Genomic DNA, 15,610 nt, shown 5'->3' with positions numbered 1-15,610 from the left:
AAACGATAAAACAATAACACAATAAAACAATAAGATCATAAAATCAACGCGCTACATGGTGTCTAAAGCCAGAGCGAAAAGGTGGGTCTTAACACTTTCCGTGCCAGCCATGCGGTGCCTAGGAACCCCGTTGCATGCCACCGCTATATTCAATGACAGAGCTCTCATATTTGCGAACGCATAAACTATATCTTAAATTATGGCTATGTGTCTAATATGGCCGTCGCTTATCAATGACTTGTTTGCAGTCAACATTGTCGAAACGGATTGTTTTTTAATCGGTTCATTTCCGTTTTATGACTTGACTTAAGTCTTTGCACTCCCTGCGGAGCATAGGCCACTGACGATTTCTTTCCATGTTGCGCGGTTTTTGGCCTCCCGAATGATGTTGTGCCATCCCAGTCCAGCCTCTTTCATTTCCCCTTCCCAAGAACGGCGCCAGGTGTTTTGAGGCCTGCCGTGTTTCCTCTTTCCAGGTGGGTTCCATCGTAGGGCTTGCCGGGTGATGTTTGTGTCTTCCTTTCTCAGGGTATGGCCTATCCACATCCACTTTCTCTTCTTTATTTCTTCTGGTGGGGGTAGTTGTTTTGTGCACTCCCACAGGTTCAGATTTGTAATGACATTTGGCCATCTCACTCTTAGAACACGGCGGAGGCAGGAATTTATGAAGGACTGTACTTTTTGCTTCAGCCCTACAGTTGTCTTCCAGGTCTCCGAGCCATACAGGAGGACTGATTTAACATTGGAGTTAAAGATCCTCAGCTTTGTGTTTGTTTTTATTTCGCGAGACCTCCATACTTGTCCAAGTAGGTTGTATGCCGTTCTTGCTTTTCCGATTTGCACTCTGATGTCTTCTTCTGTGCCACCCGCTGTATCTACTACTCTCCCAAGGGAGGTGAAGGAGTTAGTTTGTTCGATGGCCTCTCCCTCTAGTTCAATGTTTTGCTGGCACTTTGTGTTGATCTTCATAATCTTTGTTTTTACCCTATTGATCTTCATTCCTAGAGTTGAGGCTGTTTCCTTTAGTTTGTTGGTCTTTTGTTGCATTTGCTGGTGACTGTGTGATAAGAGAGCTAGGTCATCTGCAAAATCGAGGTCTTCAAGCTGGTGCATCAGTGTCCACTGGATGCCGTTTCTGGCTCCTTCGGTTGTCTTCTTCATGGTCCAATCAATGGCCAGCAGGAACAAGAAGGGGGACAGCAGGCAGCCTTGTCTCACTCCGGTCTTTATCTCGAACGGGTTTGAGGGCTCCCCTCTGTGCAGTACCCTACTTGTCATCCCGTCCTATGATCCTCTGATGATGTTGATGTACTTCGGTGGGATTCCATAGTGCTCCAAGACTGTTCCTATCTAGACTGTCAAAGGCCTGTTCGAAATCGATGAAGTTGATTTATAAGGAGCTGTTCCATTCCAGGGACTGTTCGATGATCATCCTCAGTGTGGCAATCTGGTCTATGCATGACCTTTCTTTCCGGAATCCTGCTTGATGGTCTCTGAGGAGCATGTCAACGGCAGTCTTCATCCTATCTAGAATTATCCGGTTGAAGACTTTGCTGGTGGTTGAAAGTAGCGTGATCCACCGGTAGTTCTTGCATAGTGCAAGGTCCCCTTTCTTTGGTATCTTGACTATGTAGCCTTCTTTCCAATCTTTGGGTATCCTTTCTACTTGCCAAATTTTCCTCATGAGGGGATGGAGTACTTTGATGCTTGTAGTGATGTCGGTCTTGAATGCTTCACTCGGAATAGTGTCTGGTCCTGCTGCTTTCCCATCTCTCAATTGTGATATTGCTTTCCTAGTTTCTTCTTTTGTTGGGGGGTCATTTTCAGTGGGAGTGTGTCTGTTGCTGCTTGTATATCTGCTGGGATGCTCGCTGGTGCTCTGTTGAGCAGCTCTGTGAAATGTTCTACCCATCTCCTTGTTTGTTCTTCCTTTGTGGATAGTGTGTTTCCTGCCTTGTCTTCCGTTTTATACCATTTTGAAAAACGCATTTTTTTTTTAAAGTTTCAGAAAAAAATAAAGATTCTGTGATAAACGCCCTTTACTGGAATACACTGGAATACACAAAACACATTGTCATTTTTCGGCCTATTTATGAATAGTTTTCAAATAAATGCTAGATTATCGATAGTATGTGTACTTATGCATGCTATAGAAGCGGGCTGAAAAATCGATTATCTTATTTCCTGATCGCGCGCGCACACACACACACACATACACATACACACATATGGCACACGCTGATATATAGGTGAAAATAGCTCTGATTATCCCAAGACTGGTCAAATAGATTCCTTACCTCAGATCAGATGTTCTCCAAAAAGATTCCAAATATCGATCGCGTTTATTGATCCAACGCTGGGTACTGGAAACACATATTCTCTGCTGTTCTGATGGTGGGCGATGACTGCAGTAGGCTCGGATTACATGCCTGACAAGTAAAATGTGGAAGCAGGACTTTTTTTCTCCATGCGTTTCATTCAATCCAATCCAATGGGGTGCAGTACCATCCGGAGAGACGATAGGGGGCGGTATTTTCCCTGTTCGAGCTCAGACAGATCCCCACTGGTAACGTGAGGCTAGATTGATGAAAAATGAATGGAAATCGATAATAAAAAAAATAACGATTAAAAACGAGATCTCTCGTCGGCTGGCACTCAACGGTTGGCATGAACTAACGAAAAATGTTGTCGTTGGCACTGAAAGTGTTAAGGAGGCCTTTGAAATGGGACAGTGATGAGGCCTGCCTAATCTGCAGCGGCAGCTCGTTCCACATTTTGGGAGCGACAACGGAGAAAGCACGGTCCCCCCTGAGCTTACGCCTAGTTTTAGGCACTACAAGGAGCAGCTGGTCAGCTTACCTGAGAGAGCGGGAAGGTGCATAAAACTGCAACAGCTCAGAGAGGTAGGGTGGGGCAAGGTCATGAAGAGCTTTAAAAGAATTTTTTAATTAATCCTAAAATGCATGGGGAGCCAGTGGAGTGAGGATAAAATCGGTGAGATGTGCTCATATTTACGAGGGCCAGTTAAAAGACGCGCAGCGGCGTTCTGCACCATCTGAAGGCGAGCAACCGAGGATCCACTCACCCCTATATAAAGTGCATTGCAGTAATCCAGCCTAGTAGTCACAAATGCATGGATTACTGCTTCAAAATGCTGCGCCTGTAGGATGGGCTTAATTTTGGCCAGCTGCATCAACTGGAAGAAGCTTGATTCAATTTTTACATCTAGGTTCTTCACTATTGGTTTGACATGTTGTGCCAGCGAACCCAGATCTAGCAGTGAGGTCACAGAGGCCACCAAATACCATGACCTCCGTCTTTTTATCCAATTTTTTTTTTAATTCAACTATTTACTGAGGATGGCCAGATAATGTTGATATTTAAACTTAAAAAATTATTATACAGAGAGAAGCTTCAGCAAGTACAAAACGCTGCTGATCGACAAAAGAGAATCCCTCACTGAGGAAAACACAAAGGCCTAACCATCATGTATCACAATGGTGATGTCAGCCAGAGATGGGGAGAAGCATGAACCTTTAAAGGACATCTCTTTGAAATAAATTACATTTTACAGTTTTTTTCTGATTTCTTTTAAACAAATTATTATTTTGTATTACCGGTATTTAACTATTTAATTATTATTTAGTTATTGCACTGCACTGGCAGTTGAACTGCATTGAACTGAACTGAATTGGAAAAAAGAAACCTCATAACCTAACTGGCACTGAACATGTAAATAGTTCATATGTGTGTTGTCACTACTGTATGTATACCTGTAATTGTAAATAAGTTCATTTATGTGTTGTAAATAAATATTGTTAATATTTATTTACCTAATTTATGTGCAATCGTTTCATTTCAGCTCAGTGTAGAGAAATGCACAGATACTAACAACCGCCTTACTGCGCGCGTCTATGACGACACTGTTGACACCACGTATCCGTGACACGCGCGCCCCGCGACAACACTAGTAGTTTTGGGGGCCTACCACCACCCCCCTCCTAGGGGAAACACGTGTGTGTGTGTGTGTGTGTGTGTCTCCAGCCGTTAACATTATTGGACGAACAAGAAAAAGATGAATACACGTACTGTTACACCCCTAGTAGCTACTAGCTAGCGTAGTGTAGTGTTACATAGTACAGCAGGGACCAGCAGGCACTCAGGGTACTAAAAGGCGTCCACCAAATGCCATGCTACGATACGAATGAGCCTGTGGAGCTGATCCCCCGTTGATCTGTCCTGGCCAGGTCTCCCCTACCTGGCTCACCAGTTCCACACCGACTCCCAAACATAATCATACAGCCACACAGGATGGAATTTCCATAATACTCTTTTGCACAAACAAACAAAGACCAGGATTTGCTAACAGGGGGCACAAACATTACCATACGCAAGTGATTCTGCAGGCGATTTACATTTGTCATGCAAATGAGGTCTGTGTATATATTTTCCACAATCTGGGGCTTGGATTGACCTTGACCACCAGCTGAAACATGGCATGAGGTGGAAGGAAAAAGAGGGATGATAATTTTTGCAGGTTGATATTAACACATACAGTATGTAATGCATATTAAATACTTAATAATACTTAAAGCCATTTCCCTGTCCTCACATTTGTTTATATACAGTATATATATATATATATATATATATATATATATATATATATATATATATATATATATATATATATATATATATATATATATATATATATATATATATATATATTGTCCATGTACCACTATGTACACATCTTAAAATACATATTGTACGTAATGTACGTGTACCTTATACATGACAAATAAAAACAAACTTGAAACTTGATATTGAAGTCATTTGACTGCTGCAGTGCACCTGTTCAGCTCCCATTCCAGTAATAAGCCAATACTCACAGCCCTGTCATGATGGGATGTAACATCATTCTCTCATTCCCTTCCAGTTGAGAAACAGAGGAAGATCGCTGTGGTGCAGCCCGAGAAACAGTATGTGTTTTTTTCTTGCATTTGATTGGTTAACTGATTTGATCGCATGCTCCCTTGACCCTTTGCTAATATGTAACCCTTGATCTTACAGTAGAGCTCCGCCGAAATCGTCATCGCCTGACTCTATCAAACAGCAGCTGGCCAGCCACTCAGAGACGGGTGAGCCGGGTCTTTCTGCTCTCGTTGGACATTATGCGATTTGTGGCAGTGTTACTTATGTGAAATCGACTGATAAGGATTTGTTCAGCCAAATACTGATATGAAGTAATCATTTATTAAGGCTAACGATGGCCAATATGTCGGACACCAATGTGGAATATTATAAACTAAAGACTTGTTGATGAAAAATCACACAATATATATGAGAGAAAAGGGTGAATACCAAAAAAATTAAGCAAAACCAATTGAGTGGCACTCATGGGGCCTAGCGTTGTGTTGACATGATACTGTGTTGAAAGTCTGTCGTCTCGTTTTGTCAGTTGTTCCACATGAGCTCATTACTGTCCATGTTGTGTGTCCATGATGTGCAGGACAGGGGAACGGGAAGTACTGCTGTCCCAAGATCTACTTCAACCACCGCTGTTTCTCTGGGCCTTATCTGAACAAGGGACGCATCGCTGAGCTGCCACAGTTCATTGGCCCGGGGAACTGTGTCCTGGTGCTCAAAGAGGTGAGGTGGCACAGAGGAGCCTGCTGCACCAGGAATATATATACATCCAAAACACACCGTGTTAAATAGAGGAGCCTGCTGCACCAGGAATATATATATATATATATATATATATCCAAAACACACGTGTTAAATAGAGGAGCCTGCTGCATCAGGAATATATATACATCCAAAACACACTGTATTAAATAGAGGAGCCTGCTGCACCAGGAATATATATACATCCAAAACACACCGTGTTAAATAGAGGAGCCTGCTGCACCAGGAATATATATACATCCAAAACACACCGTGTTAAATAGAGGAGCCTGCTGCACCAGGAATATATATACATCCAAAACACACCGTGTTAAATAGAGGAGCCTGCTGCACCAGGAATATATATATATATATATATATCCAAAACACACGTGTTAAATAGAGGAGCCTGCTGCATCAGGAATATATATACATCCAAAACACACTGTATTAAATAGAGGACACTCCTGCACCAGAAATATATTATATATATACATCCAAAACACACTGTATTAAATAGAGGAGCCTGCTGCACCAGAAATATATATATACATCCAAAACACACGTGATAAATAGAGGAGCCTGCTGCACCAGAAATATATATATATATATCCAAAACACACTGTATTAAATAGAGGACACTCCTGCACCAGGAATATATATATATATATATATATATATATATATATATATATATATATATATATATATATATATATATATATATATATATATATATATATCCAAAACACACTGTATTAAATAGAGGACACTCCTGCACCAGGAATATATATGTATATATACATCCAAAACACACGTGTTAAATAGAGGAGACTGCTGTTGCACCAGGAACAAATGTGACTGAGCCCAGCAGTTCATGGCACAAGTCTCCCTCTGTCATTTTTCATATGTTTACAGATTATGAAAGTTCATAATGTAAACTTTCAAATTATGTGTCATACATATATATGAAGAAGATGTGCTTAGTTGAATCTAGTTAAACCTCAAGTCTCGGAGTAGAGAAAAACTGAGAATCTAATCTGAAGTTTGGCTGGATTTTTAATACCTTGGCAGTCAGGTACTAGGTGCCACAACGTGCCTTTTTTAAACAAATGTTTTTACTCTTTAGAGATATGATAACTGTTAGTTGTTACAGTAAATATGTTCTTAAACATTCAAACTGATAATAAAAAAGAAATTAAAAACATTTTCTTAAAATGTTCTTGCGATCTGACTTCCAGACATGAGTCTCTTACTGCTGCTGGACAGAAATACAGCTGTTCTTGTTAGCTGGTTATTGACAACAGTTTGACAATCTTAAAGTTGACAATAATATTTAATTGAAAATCAGATATTTTAGTTTGATCATGAGTTTTTCCTGGAATCTCATTTTCACATTTGGGGATCCCTTTATGGGACCCACACACCAATATTGGGCAAGCCTACCTATAAAGGTGCCCCAAGACTCTGGAACCCCCTGCTCCCAAGTATGAGATTTGCCAATTCTGTTGCTAATTTTAAGAACCTTCCTAAAAGCCTACTGTTACTTAAAGACATTTCTTCATCTTGTATCAGCTGGTTGAGCATCTTGTGTTTTTATAAAGTATGTATTGTTTTCAAGTTTTGGTTTCACGTGGCCTGCATGTACTCATACATAAACACAGGATGGAGCACATGGTACTTGCAGTGACTCACTAGTTCATCCAAAGCTCCATCAGGTTTGTCCTCAAAGTCTCTTTAACATCAGAACCTCAATGGCCTCTGTCCTCTTGAGTTCTCTCCCAGTCAAACATCTCTCCCAGTCCCCATCTCTCAAAACAGAGTGTGAGGTGTAATCACTCCACACTTAACCCCTCGAGGGTGGGGATGCCAAGTTGTCAGCATCGCACAACACCCATCCCTATAGGCCTCTGTGTCTGAATACAGCTAATCCCAGGCTATGTGTCTGAATACAGCTAATCCCAGGCTATGTGTCTGAATACAGCTAAACCCAGGCTATGTGTCTGAATACAGGTAAACCCAGGCTATGTGTCTGAATACAGGTAAACCCAGACTATGTGTCTGAATACAGGTAAACCCAGACTATGTGTCTGAATACAGCTAAACCCAGACTGTGTCTGAATACAGCTCAGCCCAGGTCACTTCATAATACTGTGCAATTGTTCTGTTTTTTATCTCTACATCTTCATTTTTATCCTAGTGTTTGAAGCACTTATTTAACTCGACTGCATTGAGAGAAACTATCTAAATAAAGGTTTACTTTGCTTAGTTCCCTTGTGTTTTAATGTTCTGTTGTGCCCCAGGTGTTGACTCTGCTGATCAACTCTGCCTACAAGCCCAGCCGTGTGCTGAGGGAGTTGCAGCTGGACCAGGAGGGGCGCTGGCAGGGACACGGGGAGACGCTGAAAGCCAAGTGAGGAGAAACACCATCTAACCTCTCAGCTTCAGAGTCCCAGGGGTTTAGAAAGACACACCTGGAGTTATGGGGAAAATACTGCATGTGGACGACTCCTCGTAAATATGTGACGTTGGGTACCTAATACTACCTACAAGTGTGTCACTTTATTAATGCACAAATGCTCCCTCTGCTGGATGTTCCTAAGTATAGCAACATGGAAGCATTTTCTTCTTCAATCCTTCAGCCCAGACAAGTATGTACAATGGTAAAGGAGGGGGGGGTGCAGGTGTGTGACTGATGATGTCACTGATGATGTCACTGGCTCTCTCACTCAGTGACACAGTGACTTACTCATACGCGGTTGGCCTCTCTGCTCCTGGTGTTGGATATGTATATGTATATATATATATATATATATATATATATTAGAGGTGGGCATAGATAATTTTTTTTAATCTAGATTAATCTATCTGCAATCCTGGATTTAATCTAGATTAATCTAGATTAAAATGGCTCAAAAAAACAAAAAAAAACTGCCGAAGGCATTCAAAATATGTGTGTTCTACCCAAATAATGACCAGAAGTAAGTCCTTACTTTTTCTTTCCTCCTTATGTTTCTCAGGCCAGGTGGCCCATTACACCATGAGCCCATCTCCCGTTTCCAAAATGCATTACAGACTGTTTGAAAAAGCTGTTTTGCTATGATAATTGGTAATGAAATATCAAAATAATGTTCAATAACATGTACTTGTGTTTAATAAGTTGTTTTATTCAGAAGTTAACACAAATACATAATATTACCAGTACAGTACAGTATCTAGCACACTCTCAGGAGCAAAACAGAAAGAATCATTTCAAACTTGAACTATGTGACATGGCTTGAATCAACTGCTCCAGTGGAGTTGCTCAGTGGCCAATGGTGTCAACTGTGGTTGTACTGGGCAGCTCCCAGGTGTGAATGGAAAAGAACATCTGTGCTCAGCGAACCTACCCTGGGTAAATAAAGGTAGAAAAAAAAATGTAAAAAAAAAAAAAAAAAAATCTTTTTTTTTTAGATTAATGCGTTAATTATATTATCGCACGATACTAGTATAGCGTTAACGCAGCACGTTAACGCCGTTAACGGCCCAGCTCTAATATATATATATATATATATATATATATATATATATATATATATATATCATCAAAGAGAAGCCGCCTATTCTCTGTCCTTGCTCCACAATGGTGGAACCAACTTCCCACCACAGTTAGGACAGCCGAAACCCGACCAATCTTTCGCCGTCGACTAAAAACACACTTCTTCAATCAATATCTGAAATTAAAGAAGAAAAATAAACTAACATTCTTACTACTATCATGCACTCTTCCACTAATTAATCATCCATGTCTATATTACTACCTACCATACTAATATGTCTCTACTACTATGCACTCGAGACTGTTTCACCCAAGTTTCAACACTGTTTGATGAACATTGTTACTCAGCTGAAAGAGTTGTACCCTTCCTGCTGACTTGTCGTACAGAACTTGTAAGTCGCTTTGGATAAAAGCGTCAGCTAAATGACCAAATATTAAAATCTAAATGTAAATATATATATGCGTGTGCATGTGTTTTGTCTTTTTATGGAGAACAAATATTATGGAAAACAAATAAGAAATGAATTATTAATAAATAAATAGATATGTGATAAGATATATATTATGTATTTATTGAATAGATATGTGATCAGCTCTACGTTGCTTCTCTCATCAGGTACAAGGGGAAAAGCTACAGGGCCACGGTGGAGATTGTACGTACGGCAGACCGCGTGGCCGACTTCTGTAGGAAGACCTGCATCAAGCTGGAATGCTGCCCCAACCTGTTTGGACCTCGCATGGTTCTGGAGCACTGCTCCGAGAACTGCTCTGTCCTGACCAAGACCAAATACAGTACGCTTGTTGAAGGAGTAATAATGTCTACTTTGGATATCATTAGGATATGATTAGGGATGGGCTTGATTCATTTACATTTTGATTAATTGAAGCAAGGGTCTGGTGATATGAGGAATAAAAAGGCAGAATAATTACAAGGGATTTTTTTTTATATTGATGTATATCACGACATCTGCATTTGTGTGCAAAATCATATGTTAAATAACAATACAATTAATCTCAGCTCTTGCATCGGTTTTGTTGAATTTTTTAAGGAGTTAGGCTAGCTGCTCCCTACTGCTTTCAGTCCTTGTGCTAAGCTAGGCTAGCATGCACCTGGATCTCTCTCTGGGGCTACTGGACACACAACTGATATCAATCCTCTTGTCTGACTCTGAGGATGATGGCAAGTAGGTGTGTTCCTTTAAATGTGATAACAAACCAAATATTCTCATTTTAAATAATCTAATATTTTGTAATTGCGTATCATGATATACTTCCAGCCTGTTATGATCCCATTGGAAGATGATAAATGTTAATATTGAATTATTTCCCATTGTTAATTCAAACAATATTTTTAGTTTTCAAAATATTTAGATATTATGGCGGCCGGGTAGCGCAGCGGACTAAGCGCCTGCCTACCACTGCAGAGACACTGGTATCGAATCCAGCTGTCAGCGGTACCGGCTTGGTCGGTCGTCCATACTAACCAATTGGCAGTGTTAGCGGGTGGGAAGCCGGTGGGGTGTGTATCCTGGTCGTTGTAAACAGCGACTCCTACAGGTCGGTCAGGGCGCCTGCTCAGCGAGGAAGGGAACTGGGGGAAGTAGTGTGAGCCTCCCACGCGTTACGCTCCCCCAGTGAGAGTCCTCGCTGTCAGGTGAAAAGAAGCGACTGGCTGACTCCACATGTATCAGAGGGGACATGTGATAGTATCTATCAACCCTCCTTAGACCGGCAAGTGGGGGGCAAATGCGCGCAACGACCAGGAAGGGAGGGAAGGGAATTAGCATAACGACTAAATTGGGATGGGAGAAAAATACAGAAAAAGGGGGAGAAAAAGTAGATAAAATATGTTGGTTATAGCAGTGTTTTGGTTATAGCTGTGTTTTTGTTAAAGCAGTGTGTTGGTTATAGCAGTGTGTTGGTTATAGCAGTGTGTTTGTTATAGTAGTGTTTTGGTTATAGCAGTGTGTTGGAGATGGCAGTGTGTTGGTTATAGCAGTGTGTTGGTGATGGCAGTGTGTTGGTTATAGCAGTGTGTTGTGTTGGTTATAGCAGTGTGTTTTGGTTATAGCAGTGTGTTTGTTACAGTAGTCTTTTGGTTATAGCAGTGTGTTGGTGATGGCAGTGTGTTGGTTATAGCAGTGTGTTGGTGATGGCAGTGTGTTGGTTATAGCAGTGTGTTGGTGATGGCAGTGTGTTGGTTATAGCAGTGTGTTGGTGATAGGGATGGGTACCTTTCACATTTGAACCGATACCGGTACCGGTACCGGTACCTGTGAATCGATACCGGTACCCAACGGTACCTTTTTTCGGTACTTTAGTCTCAAGAAATTTTATTTACCTACCTCAGTCGTAAAAAAAAAATCCAAACTTCAAATAACTACAATTTCGACAGTTTTCGGCTTGTCATTGCTCCGACTGCTTTGTTGTTGAATCAAGTCAAATCCTAGGTAAGCATATATTGTGCGTGTGAACGTTGACATGAAAAAAAAAAAGTAAAAAAAAAAAGAAAAGGTAAAAAAAAAAAAATATTAATAAAAAAAAAAAAAAAAAAAAAAAAAATTGTTTCTCACTTGATTCGATACTCGGTAGTACCGACGTGTTTCGGTTCGGTACCTCAAAAGTACCGAATTCGGTACCCATCCCTAGTTGGTGATGGCAGTGTGTTGGTTATAGCAGTGTGTTGTGTTGGTTATAGCAGTGTGTTGGTTATAGCAGTGTGTTGGTGATAGCAGTGTCCCCTCCCAACCTGGCAGCTGATGAGTAGCGTCTCAAAGCCATTCTGACTGATCGGTCCCCTGGTGTTTGGTCCCATTTAGCTTTAGTTGCCCTGGTGGACAGGAATGATGATAGGTTACATAATGAACACTCACTAGAACAACGTTACATTTACATTTTGTAATTTAGCTGAACGCTTTTATCCAAAGTGATCCAAACAGGTCAGCAGGAAGGGTACAACTCTTTCATATAACAATGTAACAATGTTCATCAAACAGTGTTGAAACGTGGGTGCTGCTACAGTCTTGAGTGCATTGTAGTAAAGACATATTAGTATAGTAGGTAGTAATATAGGCAAGGACGATTACTTAGTGGCAAAAGTGTATTAATTTTGGTGTTTGGTGAAATAAGCTAGAGGTGAGGGCACAGGTGGTGTTGACAGAAAATGCCAGTTTCACTATAGGTCTCTTTCATTTTCTGTTTGGTTACTCAGTCTTCATAATAATAATAATACCCCAGAATGTCCTTGTGTTTACCACTTCCTGATGTAGCAGAGCTGCCTGTTGCCGGGTACAGAGGAAGCTGTTCATTATGTGTTGCTAAGCCTCTGGTCTTGTGCTCTAGCTTACTGCTACGGTAAGAAGAAGAAGAGTCGACGGGTGGGCCGGCCCCCAGGGGGTCACTCCAACCTGGAGGGAGGCGTGAAGAGGAAGGGGAGGAAGAAGAAGAGGAGGAAGCAGCTCTTCGTCCACAAAAAGAGACGCTCCTCAGCCTCTCTGGACAACACGCCTGCTGGTTCTCCACAGGTACTGCACACACGCACACGAGTATTACACATGGTATAAGTATTACACGTGGTATAATGGTATAAGTATTACACATGGTATAATGGTATACGTATTACACATGGTATAGTGGTATAAGTATTACACATGATATAATGGTATAAGTATTACACATGGTATAATGGTATAAGTATTACACATGGTATATGTTACAAAGGGTCAGATTAAACCGAATATATGTATTTATTGATTGATATATATTGCATAATATTTGTATATCGTTTGATATCCCTTGTGTATTCTTTGTACATATACACGGAATATCCCTTTAACCTAGTACAGACCATAATATTTCGTTCTCCTATTGGAAGCGATCCCCTAGGCGCCAACGGCCATACCCCCAATGCCGAGTTCAAAGCCACCGTCAAGACATGTCTGTACATGCCCGGCTTTGCCCAGGAATACGAGACAGAAATAAGGTTGGCACTAGATTTGTTCACCTAACATATAAATACGTCGCAGGTGAATACAGAAGTAGTTCGAGTTACCCAAGTGAAGCCTTCACCACGATACAACGTGCTGTGAAGTGGGCCCGTTTGCCCCAAAATAGAGTCTTGTCTTATCCTAATACGTTTGTTCAACGTATCGTTCGCTCCTTACTAGTAAAGCCTTCATCACGAGTCAACGACCAAGTGAAGTGAGCAACCGTGCGTCTAAATAGAGCACTTATAGCCGCGTGCGAATAGGATAGTAAAGTGTCAGAGCTTAGTGGAATAACGTCAAGTTCAACCTAATTAATGTGAAGTACCGCGCACCGGAGTATCTACACCGGTGAATGCAGAGCCCCTTTCCGGCTGGATTATTATTATTATTGCTTTGGACCAGGCTGTTGGAGCGGAGAAGAATCGTCTACACCCCACTACTGTGTGGGATTTACCCGTGACGTGAGGAACATCATTCGAGCCCGTCTCAAGGAGAGGCTGGCCGGCTTTCACCTGTGCTGCACGCATACTGGGATTACAGCTGCTGCTTTCGTCTGCCGATCAGGGAGTAATATACCGCCTCCCATAGCAGGAGCTTATTGAGTCCCCGCTGATCCAGACTTTGCATTCGAACATTTCCTCCCCCTGCTGGCTTACAACCGGTGGGAACCCCCTACCAGTATCTCCCGCTGCCTCCCCAGAGTACCATAGATATAATTCCTAAGATTCAGGTTGTATTATTATCTCCTGCGTAATATGAGAATGGACATACGTTATTGATTTGCCTACGCACATTCCTTTGCCTTATAAGCGCATTCAAAGTAAAGTATATTATGTACTATTGCTGCTAATAAATATTCTTAACCCAGATTTGTGTGGAAACCGTGTCATTGTGGAGGTGTTCTCATATACCTGTGTACTGTATGGCCAGTAGTAATGTACATAAGACGGTAGTGGTTTAATGATACCATACTTATTAATACAGTCAGGGAATTGTACCCCTCAGTTACAGTATAAGTATTACACATGGTATAATGGTAGAAGTATTACCAGTGTTTCCCCTAGGTAGTAGGCCCCCTGAAACTACTAGTGTTGTCGCGGTTGTCCCACGCATGGGCGTGGTGTACCGTATACGGTATGCCGAACGTTAAGAGGTTAATAAATTATTAAAATATATAATTAATAAATTATATAATATATTTTGGGGGGGTTGGTCATTCGGGGGTCTTTCAGGAGGGGCATGGTCCCGTTGTTGGGGCGGGCCGCCCCTTCAAGGCAATGGTAGAGGAAACACTGAGTATTACACATGGCAGACAAGTATTCCACAATGTCAAGGTCCTTACGATTGGAGTTTTAGATGTGAAACACCTCATAGATCCACAATGTCAAGTTTCAAGTGTTGTTTTATTTGTCACATAATAAGGTACATTATAGTTAAATGCTTGGTTCTGTATGACCCTCCTGAAATTGTGCTTCATACAGTAAAAAGTAAAAAGAATAAAGACCAAACACTATACCAAATATACAATATACAAAACGAAAATGTACAAAATGCTAAATGAGGTAGAGAGGTAGTGCAATCAAGTCACTCACTCACTCGCAGTTAGCCACTCTGCCTTTATACTGTAGTGTAGGCGGTTCATAGGCACTTTGACTTATGTTTATGGAATCTGCACTCGTGCTTTGCATCTGACCTTAATATGTAGATTTGTTACAGAAACGTGACGTGCATACACACACACACTTGCATCCACGCAAGCAACACTAACCCATCCATTCTACATTCATTGCACACACATCCACACACTCACTTTAAACATTCACCTTTAACCCATTCAATGCCAGTCACGAGTATAGTTGGGTTAACTCGACAACCATTGAGCGCCAATCACGAGTATAGTCGGGTTTTAATCGTTATTTATTTTATTAGCGATATCCATTCATTTTCATCCATCCAGCCTGATGTTATTGTTGGGAATGGGTCTGAGCTCGCAAAAGGGCAAAAACCGCCCCCCTATCGTCTCCCGGATGGTATTGCACATCATTGGATTGGATTGGCTGGGGATGTGCAACCAACAAAAAAGTCCGGTCCGGGTTTTGCTTCTCGGGCATGCAGTATCGTTGTACCACGTTGACTGGGGGGACTGGGAGCAGCGTGGATTATGTGTTTTGGACTATAACGTTGGATCAATGGATGCGATCGATATTTGGAATGGTGATCAGGAATTGGATTAATCTTTTTGCAGAAGGACTCTTATGTTACCAGTTTTGAGTTAATCAGATGTTTTTTTCATAGCGCTCACAACGTGTCTGTGTGTGTGTGTGTGTATGTGCGTGCCGTTGGCGCTGAGCAAGGCATGGATAAGCGATTTTTCAGCCCGCTTTTGTATCGTGCATAAGGACACATATACTAT

General features: G+C 41.3%; 1 protein-coding gene across 1 annotated transcript in view; it reads left to right on the top strand.

Moving 5' to 3' along the window:
- sfmbt1 (Scm like with four mbt domains 1) overlaps nt 1–15,610 on the top strand; it is a 64,187-nt gene that overhangs the window by 34,551 nt on the left and 14,026 nt on the right. The window contains exons 13-18 of the mRNA XM_084316659.1: nt 4,943–4,985; nt 5,077–5,144; nt 5,516–5,655; nt 7,977–8,086; nt 9,828–10,003; nt 12,554–12,735. Of these exons, the coding sequence (XP_084172785.1) occupies nt 4,943–4,985; nt 5,077–5,144; nt 5,516–5,655; nt 7,977–8,086; nt 9,828–10,003; nt 12,554–12,735 (719 nt within the window). The remainder of the gene's footprint in view (nt 1–4,942; nt 4,986–5,076; nt 5,145–5,515; nt 5,656–7,976; nt 8,087–9,827; nt 10,004–12,553; nt 12,736–15,610) is intronic.

The sequence above is a fragment of the Notolepis coatsorum genome (assembly GCF_963971535.1).
Source record: "Notolepis coatsorum genome assembly, chromosome: 6".
NCBI classification, from domain to species: domain Eukaryota; kingdom Metazoa; phylum Chordata; class Actinopteri; order Aulopiformes; family Paralepididae; genus Notolepis; species Notolepis coatsorum.
This window is presented reverse-complemented; position numbering and strand designations above follow the sequence as displayed.